This window comes from Danio rerio, chromosome 4 (genome assembly GCF_049306965.1).
Source record: "Danio rerio strain Tuebingen ecotype United States chromosome 4, GRCz12tu, whole genome shotgun sequence".
Taxonomy (NCBI): domain Eukaryota; kingdom Metazoa; phylum Chordata; class Actinopteri; order Cypriniformes; family Danionidae; genus Danio; species Danio rerio.
In genome coordinates, this window is record NC_133179.1 from 76,122,598 (window position 1) to 76,143,365 (window position 20,768).

General features: G+C 41.7%; 2 protein-coding genes across 10 annotated transcripts in view; one reads left to right on the top strand and one right to left on the bottom strand.

Moving 5' to 3' along the window:
• Nucleotides 1–20,768, bottom strand: part of si:dkey-61p9.7 — an 88,809-nt gene that overhangs the window by 58,623 nt on the left and 9,418 nt on the right. The window lies entirely within an intron of this gene.
• On the top strand, nt 999–20,700 carry fasn2 (fatty acid synthase 2). 3 transcript variants are annotated; one of them, XM_073945345.1, is made up of 8 exons: nt 1,001–1,035; nt 1,263–1,361; nt 7,874–7,966; nt 8,051–8,204; nt 8,333–8,493; nt 9,391–9,597; nt 14,388–14,569; nt 14,652–20,700. In XM_073945345.1, exons 3-8 carry the CDS (start codon nt 7,909–7,911, stop codon nt 20,208–20,210), a joined length of 6,321 nt encoding a protein of 2,106 aa, XP_073801446.1. In that variant the 5' UTR covers nt 1,001–1,035; nt 1,263–1,361; nt 7,874–7,908; the 3' UTR covers nt 20,211–20,700. The 3 variants fall into 3 exon arrangements, with proteins under 3 accessions (XP_073801445.1, XP_073801446.1, NP_001041530.1); XM_073945344.1 differs by having other exon boundaries at nt 999–1,361; NM_001048065.1 differs by lacking the exons at nt 1,001–1,035; nt 1,263–1,361 and having other exon boundaries at nt 7,912–7,966; nt 14,652–20,210.

Sequence of the window (20,768 nt, forward strand, 5' to 3'; positions counted from 1 at the left end):
TTCCTTATACACCTCTCGACTTTCATCTGCATTTATAATCAACTTTTATCACTTCTGTAGTATATGTCTATAATCATGAGTGCAATGCAGAGTTAATTATGAACTGATCTGTGTTCAGTGCCAGAAAAAAGTGAAGAAAAAAAACAAAAAAATAATATTATACAAATTATCCCATGTAATATTTGCCCAAGGATAGAGGGTAAATGAAATGGAATATTTTAATTTTAATTTATATTGATATAAAATAGATTTATTAGTTTTGAACTTCTTCAAAACTACTTCAAGACCATTTTAATGAGCAGGATTTGTAATTAGAGTCTGCAGGTCATGCAGTTTTAAAGACATTACACTAGACTAGTCTTAAGGTTTATTCTTGTATAGTCTGAAAAATATGATTGTTCTCGTTCTATCAAACACAGGAGTCTGCTTTTCTGGTCAGTTCCAGCATTGTGCATTAGAGACTGCCACACCTGTCACATGCATGAGCTAAAACTCCTCTTAACCCAAAGAGCACCAGGGCTTATGCATACAGCCAAGCAGCAGCCTGTACATTAACAGTGCACTCAGGAGACTTGTTTAACCCTCCTGTCGTGTTCACATCACACCCCTTACTTTAGTGTTCCCGGTCTAAATAGACCGGTCTGTATTAACTGCTCTTATATTAGCACAACAATCCTTTTGCTCCAGCAAATTTTAATTTAACGTTCTTTAGCTGTAAACAAAATCTCAAAGAAGAGTTTTACATGAATTTACAGAATTAGACATCAAATAACTGCAATAAAAATAGGCGCTGAAAATATATTACAAAATGAATAACAGATGGCAGAAACCAAAATATTTAGTTTCATTACTAATAGACAGCTCGCTAAAATAACTATCACAGGGTCTGGCCAAAGAAATTGACATTTTAATCATCTTATTGATTTAATTAACCAGCAAAGCACAAACGAAATGCTGTCCTTTCCTGTGTTCTGAGATCCAATTTTCCTCCTTCAAGTGTACTAATATAGGGAATAGTGACTGAGGGTATACACGGTGAGCATGTACACAGGACTAGCACTAGTTATACTTTGCTCATTTTTTAGATGATCATCACTAAGATATCATAAGGCAATCAGATGTAAAACACAATATTTATGAAGTTGTAAATCACGAACACGACTAGAAGGTTAAAACAATGAAACAATAAAGTGTGTCATGATCAAATGAGGATGTGTTGAAAAAAGATCAGTTATGGTTTCCTTGTGCTTGTCAATCATCAGCTCTTGCGGATCCTCCTCCTGAAGGAGCCCAATAAATACGGGTCAGACTCCTGAGAATCATCTCAAGAAGACAAGACAAGACTCCACATGAGCTTTCAGGCAAGTCTGAATATTTGACTATCTGTGTCTTCTTTACACTCTGAACTGTTGCTTTCCAGAAAAAAAACAACCACTGGAATAAGTGGAGAACTACTTTACTGAAGGGGCAAAAGGACTTGATTTCTGAAATATGTAACAAAACCTAGATTTTAAAAGTGTGAGTTGGTTAAAATGGAATTTATTTATTGAAAAAACTGAAGTATTTATATAAATATTTAGATGGCACAGTTGACTAAGAGCAAAGCTTATCTAAAGTCAGTTTACTTTGTAAATAAATCTTAATTTTAGTGTCACAAGACATCGGATGAGAAATTGTGGTGCCACTATAATTTATTGTACAATTTATGCTATTAGCAAACCATTAACTAAGAGTACTAGCTAAATAAATGCCTAATTGGTTGCTTATTGATACACTCTAAAAACTGCTGGGTTGAAAACAACCCAATTTGGGTTGTTTTGGTAACCCAGCGCTGGGTAAAAAAGGGACAAACCCAACGCTGGGTTACTTTAACCCAGCAAGTTGGGTTACAAGTTTAACCCAGCATGCTGGGTTGTGATTTTAACCCAACTATTAGTTAAAAATTACTACACTGCTGGGTTGAATGTAACCCAAAATGGGTCAGAAATTTAATCTAGAAACTGATGATTAAAATCACTAAAATAAAAACAATTCTACAGCAATACATAGTTGTTCAGTAATGGAATTTTATTTATGACAAAAGATAAAATGTGTCCAAATGAATTTGAGATTTTTCCCATCTGCACCTCAGCATTAACCCTTTGACTACCTGCTCTACTAAATGGTTGACCATGTTTTTACTGTTTTAAATAATGACTGTTAAAGTCATAAGAAAAAAGATGATTTAGTGTTCAAAATATTTCTTTTAAACATATACATACATACATATATATATATATATATATATATATATATATATATATATATATATATATATATATATATATATATATATGTATATATATATATATATATATATATATATATTATTTATTTATTTTTTCTTTAATTGGTCTTACACATAATTTTTCAGATTTTTCATAATTCTGGTACTTTTACCATAAACATACATATCAATCATTTGGTAGAGTTTGATATTTTAGAAATTATAACATGTGTTAAAATGTACTGATTGTGTTCAATAGCGACATTAGCAGTTGAGAAATGCAATCCAATTTTTTTTCTTGAAAGGGTAGTTAAAGGGTTAAGACGATTTCTATGAAAATTTATCAAACTGTATCACAGAAACACTGACTAAAGTTCAGTAACAATGCATCAGACTGAAATCAGACAAATTACCTTAAGAAAATGCATTTTTGAAATACATTCAAAAACATTTGCATCATTTATAAATCAGGAATCATCAGTAAGGCAATTGCAATGTTATTGCAGAGTAGAGAAAAACAATAGTATAAGGAAGTAATAATGAAAATGCATCTAAATGACTGAAGTCAGAAAGTAATTTGAGCACAAACATCAACATATTCTCATATAAATCATCAACTGCAATGCAGAAAAAAATATGTGAAAGTAATAATGAAAAGGCATCAAACAGCTTGAAAAAACAAAACAAACAATAAAAACTAAGAAAATACAAATTTTACATTAGGAAAAAATAAGAAAACATTTTATAACTTTCCCTTTAACAATTATGTGCCAACATCAATATATGAGATATAAAGCAATCATCAGTAAGGATGATCAAGTTCAATGTAAATGCAGTTTTGAAGAAAAAACAGATATAAAAGTTAAAATGAAACCTGAGGATGGAAGCATTTTAAAACAAATTTGAAATAGGAAAACTTTTTTTAACTTTTACTCGAACAATCATGTGCAAACATCAATCCTGAGATATAAAAGAGTCTGTAAGAAACATTAGTTGCAATGTAACTGCAGTGTAGAGTGTCTTAAAAAAATATCTAGTCTATTATTATGTGCCGTCATCATAGCAAAGAGAAAAGAAATCAGTTATTAGAAATGAGTTATTAAAACTATTCTTTAGAAATGGGTGTCATGGTGGCACAGTGGGTAGTATGATTGCCTCACAGCAACAAGGTCGGTGGTTTAAGCCTCAGCTGGGTCAGTTGGTGTTTCTGTGTGGAGTTTGCATGTTTTCCCCGTGTTCGTGTGGGTTTTCTCTGGGTGCTCCTTTTCCCCCACAATCCAAAGTACAAGTTAAAGAACACAGAATCCAAGGAAGCAGTGAGGTCACAGTATTAATGATTACTGTTTGTCAGCAAAAATTAATGCTAGCAGAACCCTTACTGCTAGTGTCTCCTCCCCAGGATGTCCATAAACCAACAGTCTGCCACACCAGGGAACACTGCTTGGGGTAGTTCACACCAAAGATGTAGAATGCTTTATAGCAAACGTCCACTTTAGCAAGTAATGTACTTTGCAATAATAAATAGCACAGCACGTGAGCAAAGGCTTGAAAGAAGTGGTGGTCTCCAAGGATGAGAACATGAGGAAACTCAATAGATTCTTGAATTCAATGGATGAAGATACTCAGCAATATTGGTCCCAATCTGAAAAAATAAATAGAATTAAGATTTATTAAAAACTCAAAAGTGTAAAAGTTAAATATCTTTAGAGTTAACTTTAGAACACCTAAAATACCTTTAGAAGCAATTAAGGCCATAACACACCAAGCTATCAGCCAGTGTTGGCATTAGTTAACCACTGACCATGGCACCATGCTGCAGTTTTTTGGCCCGAGTGAAGATGACAATGCAACAACAGGTTTGCCTAAGGAACTTTTTTTAATAAGTAATAGTAAGGCAAGATGAGCATTTGAAATTATTAAATATTTAAATGTGTTTTCTTAATGAGAATAGATAAGACCCTTCTTCCTGAGATGGGACTGTTTGCAACCGTATTTGTATCATTTGAAGCCGCATTTAAATTTTCTTTAAAAACTTCAAAAATGAGGCACAATCTCAGTCCAAGATGAATAAAATTGCTGAAATATTTTCCTAAAAAAAAAATCTTTCTGACTGAAGAAAGAATGACATGAACATCTTGGGTGACAAGGGGGTGAGTACATTATGTGTGAATCTTTTGTTGGAAGTGGACTTCTCCTTTAATGAAAATAATTGGCTTACAGGCCATTTAGAGTTTGTTGCATTCACTATCTATATAAAGCATCTTATGACTAAAAATTTGAGAAACCATAGCTGTGACCAAATCACAACTTTCACAAAACCGTCATCTTTTTATGTTTTATGCAGCAGATGCCCTTTCAACTGCAACCCATCACACTCTCATTTACACACACACTATGGACAATGCAGCTTACCCAATTCAGCTACACCGCATGTCATTGGACTGTGAAGGGGAAACCCATCCAAGGCTCAAACCAGCGACCATCTTGCTGTGAGGCGACAGCACTACCCACTGCGCCCCCATGCCACCCTAATAACAAACATAAAAATAACATTTTCATTGTTAATAAAATAACTAAGACAATCATTATGCATTAAATGCATCATTATGCATCGAGAAACCTTTAATTGAATCCTTACCCTCTGAATTGTATTCAAATTGACCTAAAAACGAGGAAAGGTTCGCTCCTGTGCTAAAAATAAAACAAGAGAATGTCACTGGTTGCATGAACAGCAGATTTTTAAAAATAACCAGACAAAGACAAATTGGCATTAGAGTTCAATCTCTCAGTTTAAAGTGTTGAAGTGGCTAATGATTACTAGGGCTGCCCCCTAATAATTGAATAACCATTAGTCAACTAAAAATTTATTATTCATTCATTCATTTTCTTTTCAGCTTTGTCGCTTTATTAATCTGGGGTAACCACAATGGAATGAACCACCAACATATCCAGCATAAGTTTTATGCAGCAGATGCCTTTTTAGCTGCAACCCATCACTGGGAAACAAATACTCATTCACACACATACACCATTGACAATTTAGTCTACTTAATTCACCTTTACCACGTCTTTGGAAACCGGGGCACCTGGAGGAAACCCACGCAAACACGGGGAGAACATGCAAACTCCACACAGAAACGCCTATTGACCCAGCCAAGGATCGATCAAGTGACCTTGTTGCTATGAGGCGAATGTGCTACCCACTAGTTGCAGAAAAAAAGTCCACACTGGCAAAGTCAATGTATGCTGCATGAATCCGCTGTGTAAAAAATATGCTGGATAAGTTGGCGGTTCATTCCGCTGTGGCGACCCCAGATTAATAAAGGGACTGAGTCAAAAAGAAAATGAATTAATGAATAAATGGTTTATTAATAAATCTGTAATTATTCAACTAATGCTTCAAATGAACATCACAAGTCAACCAGACAAATGTTTAGACAAGGGCAGCCCTAATGATTACAATGAACCAAGTAAAATATTATTACATACCTTCAAATGTGGGGATTAACTCCTCAAGATTGCATTCTTTTAGTTTGATTTTCACGCAATTATCCATCTGAAAAAGAATAACAGATAAAAGCGTTTAAGCAAAATTAAGTAAAAAAAGATCATGTTAGCCAAAAGTCACTATATCACAAAAATACTCCTAAATGATAATAATTATCCAGGGTGTCACATAAAACGGTGGTCAAACTTTTTCTTTTTGCAGTCGAAGATGATTAGGTTGGAATTAGCCTTAGCTCAGACATTTCCGTTAGCATGAAACGACCCTTACATACAGGATTAATTAAAGATAGCTCAAATCACGTCTAGAATGTAAAATGCTCATAGTAAATTAATAACATTTGCTATTCAATGTACAGATGTACAGCTAAACAAAATGTACATGCAGAGCAGGACAATTATTGTATATATTTTGATTAAAAAAAAACATTGTTAGAAGCTGAATTCAACACTTATACATCAAAGTATTGTCACAAAAATCCATGAACAAACTTAAGAAATACAAGAGTAAAAATACTACTTACTGCTTTACAGTTAACACCCCAGAAAGATCACAAATCACAGTAACGTTACTTACTGTCATCACCTAGCCAACATAAAAATCTGTGTCATTCAAAAGGCATTTTATTACAATAAAAAGCTCCTAAATTATCCTAGGTGTTGTGTTTATAAAGTGGTCATCAAACATGCTTCACGTTAGTTTCATTAGTTACCTTATACTTTTCGAGCTCCTTCCGATGCCATGCGCGCTTTCCCGTCCACCGATCAACAGGCTGGGCGTGAGGCGGAGCAGCAGGTCGGGCGTGAGGCGAGCACAGGTCAGGCGTTAGGCGGAGCAACAGCTCGGGCGTTAGGCGGAGCAACAGGTCGCCGTTAGGCGGAGAAACAGGTCCGGAGAAACAGGTCGCCGTTAGGCGGAGAAACAGGTCCGGAGAAACAGGTCGCTCGTCAGGCGGACTCGGAGCAACAGTTCGGCCATAAGGCGAGCACAGGTCGGCGGTGAAGTGGAGCAGCAGGTCAGTGTGAGGCGGAGCAACAAGTCGGCCGTCAGGCGGAGAAACAGAAAAAAAAGCGCGTGTATATTATACTAAGTAAACTAAGTGTGTTATTTCTTATGAAAATTGTTAAATACACACTAAATAACTTACGTCTCACACAGAATTTCACTCGCTTCCCCTCAAAGACAGTGCAAAGAAAATGGCGGTTTCTCACGTTGATGTCCCTGCATGTTGACGTGACGTGCGTGCTCTCTTTCACGTCCGCGTTCCCAACCCAGCACTGCTGGGTTATAGATAAAGATCGATTTTCAACCCAAATTGGGTTGAATCAACCCAATTTTGTTACCCAGCAGTCTCAACCCAGCATTTGGGTTAAAAAACCAACCCAGCGTTTTTTAGAGTGTAGTCTGGTGTTAGTTCAGGATATTAGGGATGCAGAATAAAATCATACTCAAGTACTAAAAAACTGTTCATATCTTAATAAAAAGGCAGGTAGTAAGACACTAGTTAATCGTGTGAATTTTTATAAACTAAAACGTTGCAGAAATGGTTGCAATGGATCCTCCCTGTTATTGCTAAAAAAGACCAAATCAAAGCTTTCCCTAATCTTTACAGTTATTATTTTGTGCAGAAATAGAAACCACAATCCAAAATACAATAGAAAATCATACAATAATGTTGGTTATTAAGAAGTGTGTGATAAAATATATAGATTCTTATGAATTTTAATTATATATATGCATAAGTTTTACTATAAATGAATTATAGAAACACAACGGAGGCAAAGTAAGAGCCCTGCTCATGTTTCCCTTTACCTTCACAGCTCAGAAAAGCCACAGTTGTAAAGTTAGGAGGATGCTGACGTGTCTTTTCTGCAGTGCATGCACAACAAGCATGCTTCATCTCACATGCTATCTACAGTCTCCTGTGTGTGAAGCCCTTCACACATTTTCAAAAACACATTTGATTTCTGTTTATTATTCGAAGTTCAAGTCAAGTTATTTTCTTACTTTAATCAAGCGAGTCACGCGTCCTCCATCTGATGATTGTTTTGTATTATTACAGTTGTTTTATTCGCCTCCATGTTTGCTTTTCCCATCACCAGATCCTGTAAATGTATCAGCACACAGAGTTTGAGACATGATGGATGACGATACAGAAATTGCTATTGTTGGTGTTGGGTGTCATTTCCCCGGAGGTGATTATGAACAGTTTGCAGTGTTTCACTATGCCTCATGTTATGATTTTGGACTGCATTCTTATTGTATATGTTCTGTTTCAGGTGAGGGACTTGAAAACTTTTGGCGTGTCCTGCTCGAGGGGAAGAACTGTGCTGTTCAGATACCGAATGACAGGTTTAACCTCTCTCAGTGGTACGATCCAGAGGAGAGTAAAGCGGGAAAGACCTACACAGCAAAGGCAGCACTCATTGACGGGTAAAGCTCAGTGGTCATTCATTCTGCTTGTCATCATTATACTTCTCAATATTCAGTTAAATCTGTCTGGTACATCAGTAGTACACAATCCCTGTGGCTCCCCATGACTGACCTTATATTCTCTGCAGATTAAATGCGTTTGACCACAAGTTCTTTGGCATCACTGAGGCGGAATCCCTCTCCATGGACCCTCAGCACAAACTCTTGCTGCAGTGCACCTACAGGGCACTAGAGGATGCTGGGATACCCATGGAAAAGGCCAGTGGAACACGAACAGGAGTATATTTGGGTAACAGAAACTAAAATTAATACAATTATTACGATTGATGTTTGGGTTAACACGTATGTGTGGTCAGTTATTAATCTCAGTGGATTCATATACGCATGTATTTGTTATGGCATGAAGAAACAAGTTAGTTAATAAGCTAATCGGGCGTTTCTAGAACACACACACAAACTTCCAGCCACTACCGCACATTGCGCATGTCTCCTCAATTTAAACACACCTAACCCTACCTCAGTAGTACTAATGCGAAATCCACACACGGGGCTCAGTCAACACAATCTCACAGCAGTTCGTAACTTTTTGATTTAGTGGCTAATTCATTTCAATTCGTACGATCTAATTCATAGTTTTGTACGATTAGCTCATCACCCAATGACCGTGGGGGTTAGGGGTGGGGTTGGGTGCCATGCCTCCTTTTTAAAATCGTACAAATTCGCCACTAAACTGACAAAACGTAAAATATTTATGTTTCCTCGTGAGATCAGGCTGGGCTAAGTAGGTATGTTAAATTAATGTAATGTTACAACACAATTATTTAGTGGTGTATAAAGTTACTTGCTAACTTAGTAACTTAGCGCTTTGTTATGTCACAACTAGGCTATATTGTAGGCTATGTTCTATGTTGCGTTTGGACAGGGGTAACAAACTCACTTCAGTTCTTCAACATAATTGCCTGTAGGTTCCATAACAGCCTGAAGTACTGAATTAATTGGATGAAGTGTGTTTATTTAGGGTTACAGTAAAACTGTGCAGAGCTGTGGCCCTCCAGAAGGTTGACACCCGTGCCCAGGGATCTAAAAAGCATGTGTCTGTTAAAAGAGACATCTAGAATGTGCAGTGCTGGGCGCTCCAAGAACAAGGTTAGAACAACAGAGCTAAACTTTTGTGTTTGGTTTTCAGGGTTGATGAACAGAGACTTTGAGCTGGCAACCGTGAGGAATAATCCAAAGCATATCAGCCACACCACTGGCACTGGGGTTGCTATGAGCATAGCTGCCAACCGCATCTCATACATATTCAACTTCACCGGCCCCTCCGTGGCCATCGACTGTGCCTGCTCATCATCCCTCGTCGCCCTTCACTTTGCTTGTCAAGCCATAAAGCAAGGTAATCCTCACACAAATGTACCGTGTGAACAACATGGCTATTCATTTTTGCTATTTGTATTCTAAAGGAAGCTCGCTTTGTATTCTGTCTACCAAAGTCACAATATTGAGTAATGCATAAATAAGGAATGGTAAGAATTTTGGCTACTTCAGTTCACAAGTCATACTCATTTAGTATTGATTTCTTGCTGTCCACAAAGGAGTCTGATTATATAATATGATTATAGACGTTACTATGGAGACTGAATGTACACATTAAGTGTGAGAGGCTCTATTTAGTCATTTATTTAATCATGATGAATTGAAAATAACATTTAACATGGCATGCACCACCACTAAAAAACGTTTACCTTTAAAAAGTTTAAACCCTATAACTATATTGCGATTAACTGGAACTTTTATTTATTTATATTGTATTTATTCAAATAATGTCTATCATTGTTGCAATATTATTGCAACCTGCAGTTAAACGTGACTTGTGTAGTATAACAATCATCTGATTTGTGTATATAACGCTCTGGTTACTAGAGTAACCCTTGGGGAACAGAAATGCTATAAGTGGATTTTAATCTAAGTATGGGGATTTCGTTTTAGAAAGCCAAATCGTCTGAAAAAGTATATAACGGGCCAATGAAATGCCAAATGAGTTGGCAGTGTAAGCTTGCGCAAGTGTGGCTTATTGCAATTAACTCCGCATATAAGCACAGGGAAGCAAGGAAATGCCATCCTTTTAAGCTGAAGAGACTGATACTTACAGCTAAGAAACAATCATTATGGCGATGCTAAATAGCATTTCCACTCCCCTCTTCAGGTAACGAGGGTTACTTTAGAAACCAGAGCGTTCCCTTTGGATGGGGAACTTCAATGCTATCAGTGGATTAAATCCATGAATGGGGAAATGTCTGGAGAACGCCATAATGACTGCACCTTACCTTCGCCTCTGATGAGAGGATAGCCAGGCATAGCGTGAGCGCTCCTGCATCATGAGAGGTGTGGCCCTCCAACGTGGTCCCTGGCCCTTATCCCACTTCAAAAGAAGTTTTATGGATGTAGATATATTTTTTGGGAGTCGCAAGCATCCAGATAATTCTAGGAAAATATGACAGTACGTTGGGAAAGCGTGCAGTCCCGATAGGGAGGATGCTGTGGAGGCCACCTGCTACCCAATGGGGAGATATGATGGCAAAATATATGCCCTGAGAAGGGGGAGTACGCATATAATAAGATGGTTAGCTTTGAGGGAAGACACGGGTCCGCCCGTGAGGGGGGACAGCACAGTGGCTGAATAAGCATATGGGATCGCCTAGTGGGGATCACGCATAGCGGGCACCTATACCCAAAACGCGGGCTGACCAGCGAGCAGACCTACAACGTAGTGGGCCAGCAGGTGACTCCTCCGCTGAGTCAGTGCTAGGGGCCTCGGAGGAATCTGCAGGGCTCACTAAACGGGGAACTTTACTGACAGATGAAAAAGCGCACGTATCTCCGTGTTAGGGAGAATGGCGCAGCAAGCGTGTTTCAACACTTTAACTGAGTTGTTTCCTCAATCACCAAGGGTTACCTAATACCCTTGAGGAAACCGGCTCCACTAGCAGATTGTAAATACATAGGCGAACTCAAGGAGGGAGCTCTAGCCCGAGTGACGGTATTAACCACCGCAATCGGTAGGTTACCTAAGTAACCAGAGGGGTGCAACCAGCAAAAGCTGTTCCTCGTCCTCCCTGACCTTGCACAGTAACTGCGCGAGCAGGCTCACTGGGGGAAACGCATATTTGTGCATGCCCCGAGGCCAGCTGTGGGCCAGTCCATCCGTGCCGAGAGCACTCGGTCAGGGAAAAGAACAATTGGCAATGAGCATTCTCAGGGGAAGCAAACAGATCGATCTGGGCTTCCCCGAATCGTGCCCATATTAGCTGAACAGACTCGGGGTGGAGTCTCCATTCTCCGGGACGTAAAGGCTGCCGTGAGAGCGCATCGGCTGCAGGGTTGAGCTTGCCTGGAATGTGAATGGCACACAGCAATTTCAGCCATGGATGACTCCTTAGTAGCAGACGGTGGGCAAGCTGAGACATGCAGCGAAAGCGAATACCCCCAATGCGGCTGATATACGCCACTCCCGCCGTGCTGTCCATCCTGACCAGCACATGCTGCTGCTCCAACACCGGAAAAAAAAAAAAAAAACGGTGGAGAGCGAGGAACACTGCCAACAACTCCAGGCGATTGATATGCCAATGCAACTGGGTTCCTTTCCACAGGCCCGAAGCTGCATGCCCGCAGCACACAGCCCCCCAGTCTGTGCTGGAAGCATCTGTTGAAACAACAACATGACTGGATGCCTTTCTAGAGGCACTCCGGCCTGTAGGAACGAGGGGTCGTTCCAAGGGCTGAGGGTGCGGCGACACCGCGCAGTAACAGAGACTTGGTGTGTGCCCACATGCCATGCGCGTCTGGGGACTCGTTCGTGAAGCCAGTGCTGGACTGGTCTCATATGGACTAATCCGAGCAGCGTGACAGCAGATGCAGATGCGGTATGCCCCAGGAGCCTCTGAAATAATTTCAGTGGGACCACTATTTTGCTGTTGAGCTCTCTCAGACAGTTCAGCATCAGCTGAGAGCGCTCTCCGGAGAGGCGTGCTGTCATGGTGACCAAGTCCAGCTCCAGCCCGAGAAAAGAGATCCTCTGCACGGGGGCGAGTTTGCTCTTTTCTTGGTTGACCTGAAGCTCCAACAGGTGGAGGTGCCAGTGCACCTTGTCTCTGTCCATAATCAATTGCTCCCGAGAGTGGGCTAAAATCAGCCAGTCGTCGAGATAATTGAGTATGCAAATGCCCGCGAGCCAAAGGGGTGCTAAGGCACCCTCCGAGAGTTTGGTAAAGACCCGCGGAAACAGAGAGAGCCCGAAGGGGAGGAATTTGTATTGCCAAGCTTGACCTTCGAATGCAAACCCCAGAAAGTGACGGTGGAGAGGAAGAAATCTTGACCATCGTAGGATGCGCTTCTGCGTGAGCATTCTAAACGGCAGCTTGTGCAGGCAGCGGTTCAAAACGAGCAGATCTAGGATTGGCTGTGACCCACCGCTGTTTTTGGGCATGATGAAGTGTGGGCTGTAAAACCCACTCTCCATCTTGGCTGGAAGGACTGGCTCGATTGCATCCTTCACCAGGAGGACAGAAATCTCCTCTCGCAAGACAGGGGCGGACAGTGGGATGACCCTGGTGAAATACACACCCGTGAACTTGGGGGGCCATTTCGTGAACTGAATCGCATAGCCTAGTCTGATTGTGTGTATGAGCCACCGCAAAGGGCTGGCAGTCGTCAACCAGGCAGGCAGCGCTCTTGCTAATGGACTCATTGCTACGATCTCTAAAGCACCAGCAGTGGGAAAGCGCAGCGTGGGTGTACTGATCCGGGAAGCGCGAGGGTCCCGCGGAAGAGCTGGAGGCGAGAGATTTGCTCTCACTCCGCACCCAAACTCCAGAGGGGAGGCTCGAGGGGTGGGAGAAAAGAGACCGTCCTCCCAGCGCTCGTGAGCCATTGGCAAAATGCACAGAACCTGCGAGCTAGAAGCATAGCATCTCAGACTGGCAGATTTCGGGCGTCACATCCGGGGAAGTAGAGAAGTGCTCTTTCATTGATGTTTTCATGGCAGTGAAAAGTGCCTTTGGAAATGGGGTCTGCCCCTCCAGGGATATTACCCATCAAATTAAACTGCTCTTTCACCGCCTTAAATTCCTGGGTGAATTCACCGTCTGTGTCGCCGAACAGGCCAGCCTGGGATATGGGGGAGTCAAGAAAGCGGACTATGTCGACTTTGCGCATATCAGCCAGATTTAGCCAGAGGTGGCGCTCCTGGACCACTAATGTGAACATCGTCCTACCCAACACACACGCAGTGGACTTAGTGGTCCGTAGCGCGTAGTCGTTTGCGGTGTGAAGCTCGTGAAGCAGGCTTGGGTTGGACCCACCCTTGTGCAGCCGGAGCAGTACCTGTGTTTGGGAGCACTGGTAGGTGGCCATAGCGTGCATGGCGGAAGCAGCCTGGCCCGCAGCCTTGTAAGCTCTGGCTCCGCACTTGACCTGAGGAATCGCTTTATACCCCCTGGCCGCTCCTCCGTCAAGAGTGGTGAGGGCGGAGGAACAAGCAGCACGATCAAAGAAAGGTACCCTCCAAGATTGTGTGAGCCTACTGTGCACCTCCGGGAAGAAGGGGACGATAGGCTTTAAAGGCTTAGCCCTCTGGTCCTCTACATAGCACTCATCTAGTTGGGAAGTGAAATCCTGAAAAGGAAGTGCTGCACCACTGTGTTGCTCCTTTTGTGAAATTTGCAACTTCATATGCACCACTCTAGAGGACCGGACTCAAAGAACGCCAGGCAAGGCAGAAACCCAGCTCGACCATCTGCTGCTGCATGTACACACTCTGGACCGGGAGACTGCTCTCGTTCGCTAGAAATCGCTGGATATCAGCAGGAGGAACCCTCATCGACTCTCTCGGAAGGCTGTAACAGTCTCTGAAGCGAAACGGATGGCGTTTCCTTGCTTCCCTGTGCTTATATGTGGAGTTGATTGCAATAAGGCACACATGCACAAGCTTACGCTGCCAACTCATTTGGCATTTCATTGGCCCGTTATATACTCTTTCAGACAATTGGCTTTCTGAAACGAAATCCCCATACATGGATTAAAATCCACTAATAGCATTGAAGTTCCCCATCCGAAGGGGAACAGCACCTTTTAGTATAATGATCTATAGCTTCTGTAATGTGTCTTTGTCTATATTGTGCTCAACAGGAGACTGTGATATGTCTGTGTGTGGAGGTGTGAGTTGTATCTTGGAGCCAGCCCTTTTTGTGGCTCTCTCAAAGGCAAAAATGATCTCCCCTGATGGAACAAGTAAACCTTTTAGCAGCAAAGCAGATGGATATGGAAGAGGTGAAGGATGCGGGGTCGTCCTACTAAAGCCTCTCAAAAGAGTATGTTGATAGCAAAACAACAATATTGTCCTACATGATAACCTACTGCAAGAAACATTAATGTGTTGTCTGTTTTTGACAGGCTCTCGAAGATCACGACCACATTTGGGGAGTAATCGGCAAAACTGCAGTAAACCAAGACGGCCACAGTGTTAGCCCAATCACCAAACCGTCCATGGTACAGCAGGAGGAGCTACTCAGAAAAATCTACTCAACAGAGGCTGACCTGTGTAGTGTCCAGTACATTGAGGCTCATGGTACTGGAACTCCAGTGGGAGATCCAGTAGAAGCAGGTAGCATGTCAAAAGTCATTGCTAAAGAAAGATCTCAGAAGTCAGGGCCCCTCATCATTGGTTCTGTGAAGAGCAACATCGGACACACAGAATCTGCTGCAGGTGTTGCTGGCCTCATAAAGGTTCTTTTGATGATGCAGCATGAAACTATTGTGCCATCATTATTCTACTCCAAAGAAAACTCCAGCATAGACTTGAAATCTCTCAATATGAATATCCCCACCAGAGTACAAAAATGGATCAGTAACAACAGGGCAGGGAGGATTGCAGGAATCAATAACTTTGGGTTTGGTGGAACAAATGCACACGCAATAGTCAAACAATATGTGCAGTCAAAAAAGCCCAAATCTCAGCCCATCAGCAAATCCTGTCAGTATTTTGTGGTGTCTGCTGCCTCTGAGAAATCCATGAGAAATATCATTAGAGACACAGCAGATCAGATCGGTGCAGGGAAAATTTCAGATCTACAGTCTTTACTGTACACATCTGCATGTAGAAGAAGTCACCTGAAACACAAATACAGGAACGCTTTTCAAACATCGTCATTAGCAGATCTGCAAGACAAACTCACCGCTGCTGTGGACAAAAGGCTAGTACTGTCAAAGACAGACTCCAGGGTAGTTTTTGTGTTTTGTGGAAATGGAGTCACATACCAGGGCATGTGCCAGCAGCTCCTAAAACACGAGACAGTTTTCAGAGAGGAAATCGTGAAGATTGAAACTTTGCTAAAAATCTACAGAAGACAAAATCTGATAGAGATGCTGGAAGGTAGATCTGAAATGAGTAAAGATTTGTCTGATCCACAGCTCGTCCAGCCTCTTCTGTTTGCCATTCAGGTTGCGGTTTTCAAACTTCTGAAACACTGGGGAATCAGTCCTGATGCTGTTCTTGGCCACTCTATTGGAGAGGTCGCGGCAGCTCATTGCTCTGGTTTGTTGTCACTTGAAGATGCAGTGAAAGTCATACACTATCGTAGTTCTTTACAAAGCACTGTGACAGGGGGAAAGATGCTGGTCGTCAGTAATATGGCTGTTTCTGAGATCTTGAACATGCTTCCATCTCATTCAGGAAGAGTCTGTCTCGCTGCCTACAACAGCCCTCAGTCATGCACTCTCTCAGGGGATGCAGCTGAAATTGACAGCTTGCATCAGAAATTGAGCAGCTCTACCAATGGGAAAGATTTGTTCCTCCGCATTTTGGATGTACCTGCAGCATACCACAGTCACATGATGGATCCCATAGTATCTCGAGTGAAAGAGGATATAGGCTCATTGCAGACATGTGACTTGGAGATGGAGTTGTTCTCAACAGTGACAGGTGTTAGTTCATGTTCCACAGATTTTATTACTGGTGAATATTGGGCAAGAAATATCAGACAAGCAGTGGAATTTGAACAAGCGGTCAAGTCTGCAACTAAAAACAAAAGGAATGTGATATTTGTTGAAATTGGCCCAAGGCGATCTTTGCAGAGGTACATCACCGAGACTTTGGGGAAAGACATCGCTGTGGTTCCTGCAGTACAGCCTGATAAAGATCATGAGACGATGCTTGCAGTTGTTTCTAAATTGTTTGAGCTTGGGGCCAACATAAACTGGGATCTGTTCTACAAAGGTTGGGAGGCTGAACCAATACCATTCCCTCGTTACCAGTTTGATGATGTGAAAAGAGAAGTGTTTGCTTCGGATTTGCAGTTGACTGGTACAACTCGGAACCATCCAGTGGTTACACAAATGAGTACAGACAGTTCAGTATTCAGCTGTGATTTGTCATCTGAATCAGTGGCCTTCTTGCAGGATCACAAGCACAATGGAGTTGCCATCATCCCTGGAGCATTTTATACCGAGTTGGGTTTGGCAACTTTCATGGAATATGCAAAACCCAAGGTCCCACTAAGTTCCCTGCAACTCAGCATAACATTCCAGAGTCCACTGACTTTCACTCAGAATGCCCCACATATAAAAGTTCAGCTTGAAAATTTGGCAGATAGCATGCATAACTTCAAAATACACTCAACTTCTGCTGTCTATGCATTTGGCTCTGTAGAAGTACAACCAGGAAGGAGGCCTGAAGAACAGTTCATTTCATTAGACTCTATTTCTAGAAGATGCACATTGCACATGACTTCTGAAGAATTCTACAAGCAACTAAGTCAAACAGGATTCCAGTATGGGTCCGTCTTCAGGAATAAGGCAGATGTTTATTGTGGTGAAGAATTCAGAGAGGCATTGTCTGTTGTGAAGGTCCCAAAGGAATTGCTCCATCAATTACACGACTATCACCTTCACCCTGTGGTCTTGGATTACTTCATGCAACTTGCTCCTGTAACTTTAGGAAATGACCAATCAGCAAGGCCCCAGTTTCCTGCACAAATAGCAAGCCTGACTGTGTTTGAACCACTGCAAGAGGAGCTGGTTGTGTATCTCAGAGCTGTAGATGTGGGAGATGATGGGTTTGAAATTTGTGGCTGCTTGGCCAACAAACAAGGTAGGGTGTTGGTTGAAATCAAGCATGTGAAGATCAAAATGATAGGAAGTCGTTCTGAAGTGGTCAAGGAGTACTTCTTTCATAACAGTTTTGATATAATCTCTGAAGATGACATGTTGGACACACAGATTAAGGCACTGGTCTTTTCTGACCAGCTTGGAATATTTAAAGCTTTGCAGCAGCATTTGGACTCGAGATCTAGATGTGTATCTTTTTCAGACAGCAGCACACTGTTAGAAGGTGGGGTTGAAACTCTTTTGTCAAAACTAGCAATTTCAAGTGTAAAGAAAAATTTCCAGGAAATTCTGTTCATGTGGAGTGATGCAGACCTAACCACACTGGAATCTGAAAAGGTCCTGGAAAGCATGGCAGGATGCTGTGAGATGTTCAGAAAGACTGTCAGATACCTCAAAGCACTTCAGTTCCCAGGGGTTATCAGAGTCATAACCTATAGATCCTCTGAGAGCATAGTGGACTCCATAAATCCTGGATATGTTTTGACAGGCATGACAAGAGCATGTGCAGCTGAGTTGCAAGAGCTTTCCTTCCAGCTGATTGACATGGGCTCGGGCACTTCTGAAGACATCAAAGCTTTGGTTCAGGTTCTCAGATCCTACCCCTGTCACAAATATCCAGAGCTAGTAGTGAAAGAGGGCAACATTCTCCAGCCTGAAATCACCCACACACCTTTGCCAAGTATGGCAAGCCCTTTGCAAAAGGTCCACATGTTAGATGAAGAACTCTTCATCTTGCAAACGTCAGACCCATATGCGATGAGAAATTTGTCAGCAACTGAAATGGAAAATTCCATTCAACCAATTCAGGGAAAACATGTTGAGCTTCACCTCAATAAAATCTGTGTTCATTCATCAGACTACTTTCCAGTCAGCATGTCTGACCTGAGTTATGGTCATACGTTGTATTGGAACAAGCACACATCTCAACACCATAACCTCTTAGCCCTTGACTACAGTGGCACAGTCACAGCTGTGGGCAAAGATGTCAGCAAGTTTAAAGTCGGTGATCACGTTGTGTCTTGTTACCCTGTGTCTGCCACATCTAAAGTAGTTATCCCAGCAGCTGTTTGCTGCAAAGCAAAAAGGCTTTCATTCCTCAATGACATCCCCTGTGTGTCTTACATGGTTCTGGCTTGGGAGATCTTGCATAAAGCTCTACCCAAGATCAAAGTGCAAAGAAAACTGGGCATTTTTTCCACAGTTCCCGATTCAGCTTTGATTAATGTCTTACTTGCTATAGCAAACAGATCAGGTTGGAATGTCAAAGTCTGCACACAGACTGATCAGCTGTCTTGTGATTTTAGTGAGGTTGTGGGAGCTGTGTTTCTACCCCCTTATAATCTAGTGACTGCTGAAGTAGCTAGCCGTATAAAAGGCATCAACGACATTGTGTTTGTCTGTGACAATCAGACAGAGGTCCCCCTGAATTCGGCAACATTCAGAAGTACAAATGAGGAGGTCCACTTTCATTTCGTCTTTATGTCCCAAGTACTGCAGAAATGGTCTCTTCAGACACAAATGCCCAAAATCTACCGTTGGCAGAAATCTATGCATTTGAACAGAAAGTCCATGTCTCTGGATACAACAGCTGTTCAAAGAGCGAATTCCCAACACATTGATCTTCTGTCTGTGAAGGAATCTGATTCCTACTTCACATGCCAGATCCTACCCATTATAATCTTGAACAGTGAAGACAAGAACCAGCTGTCTGAGATCCCAGTGATCCCCAAAAACAATCTGTTCAAGAAAAAATCAGTGTACATTGTCACAGGAGGTCTAACAGGCTTGGGCTTTGAGACTGTAAAGTTCATTGCTCAGAAAGGGGGAGAGCACATCGTCATTCTGTCTAGACGTAATCCGAACCCAGAGATGCAGCAAGAAATAAGTCAGCTCAGTAGCCGCTGCGGTTCTGTAATTAAGTCTCTGCCATGTGATGTTTCTGTATCTGAGCAGGTGGATCAGACAATTGCCAAGGTTAAAAAACTTTTTCCATCCAGTCCCATCAAAGGTGTGTTTCACAGTGCCGTTGTCTTGCATGATGGGCTGATTGAACGTCTTGACAAATCTCTGTACGAGAAAGTAATGAGGCCCAAAGTCAATGGAGTGATTAACCTCCATCGTGCCACCATTCAGTGCAATCTGGATTATTTTGTGTGCTATTCTTCCATCTCTGCCTTCATGGGCAATGCCTCACAAACAAATTATGCTGCGGCTAATACATTCATGGACACTTTCTGTCAGTACCGCAGAAACATTGGGCTTGCTGGGCAGTCCATTAACTGGGGGGCGTTGAATCTTGGTCTTCTGTTGGACAAAGTCCATTTTCAAAGATTTCTGGAGGCCAAAGGAATCTTGCTATTGGAGGTCCCAGAGATCCACGAAAGCCTCGAGCAGTGCCTTTTGATCAACAAACCTCAACAGGTTGTATGCCGGTTCAGTTTTAAAAACAGCTGGAACAGTGTTCTCAGTCAAAACAAATCACTGAACGCACGCTTGTTCAAAATAGCAAAAGAAGCCTTCATTAGAGCTGGGGTGAACCCATCTAGACCCGAGCAACCCATGACATCCTCCTCCCCTCATGATTATCTGAGGTTCTTGATTAGTGAAACAGCAGGGGTTGAGAAGGATGAGCTGAGTGATGATGTTCACTTGTTTGAACTCGGCATAGACTCGATGTTGGCCATGACACTGCAGAATCATATCTTTTCTTACAGAGGCGTGAACATTCCTCTGGTCACTCTGCTGGATCCAAATAGCACACTGTCGACGATCACCAAAATCCTGGAGGAGAACGGTGTAGATGAATACCAGAGTGCATCATATGAGAGCACTTCCACATACTTGTAAAGGTGATTTCGATCTCTTCCAAGCAGTTATGCTGGTGGTGTTTTAAAAAGAAAACTTTAACATCAAATTTAGCATCATTAACATTCAGACTATGGTCTTAAATTTGTTTATCACTAGGTGAGTTTACATGACAAATCTGTGTCTTTGGGGATTTTTCAAGTATGGATAAACTATTGTGAAATTAACCACTGTTGTGGCTAAAACTTTTCATTTTACGTTAAATAACAGTAAATCTGCACATTTTGTAGTTGAGAATGATATTCTAGGCCTACATCTGCGCGATTACTTTTAACAGCATGATGGATCTGTAAATCTGTGATGGTAATTTGCATGTTAAATTAATATTCTGGGTTCGTCTACTTGTTTGTATGCATAAACCATTGTTATTGGTATTTTTTTTATGCATAAAGCAGATTCAGATGAAGGGCGTGTGTGTGTGTTCTTCATACTGTGTGTGACCTGTACATTTGAATAAATATATACAAGCTTCTTTTGGAGATTTGCCATTTTTTAATTGTCTGAATAATCACCTCATGCAAGCACAACTTCATGGGAGCT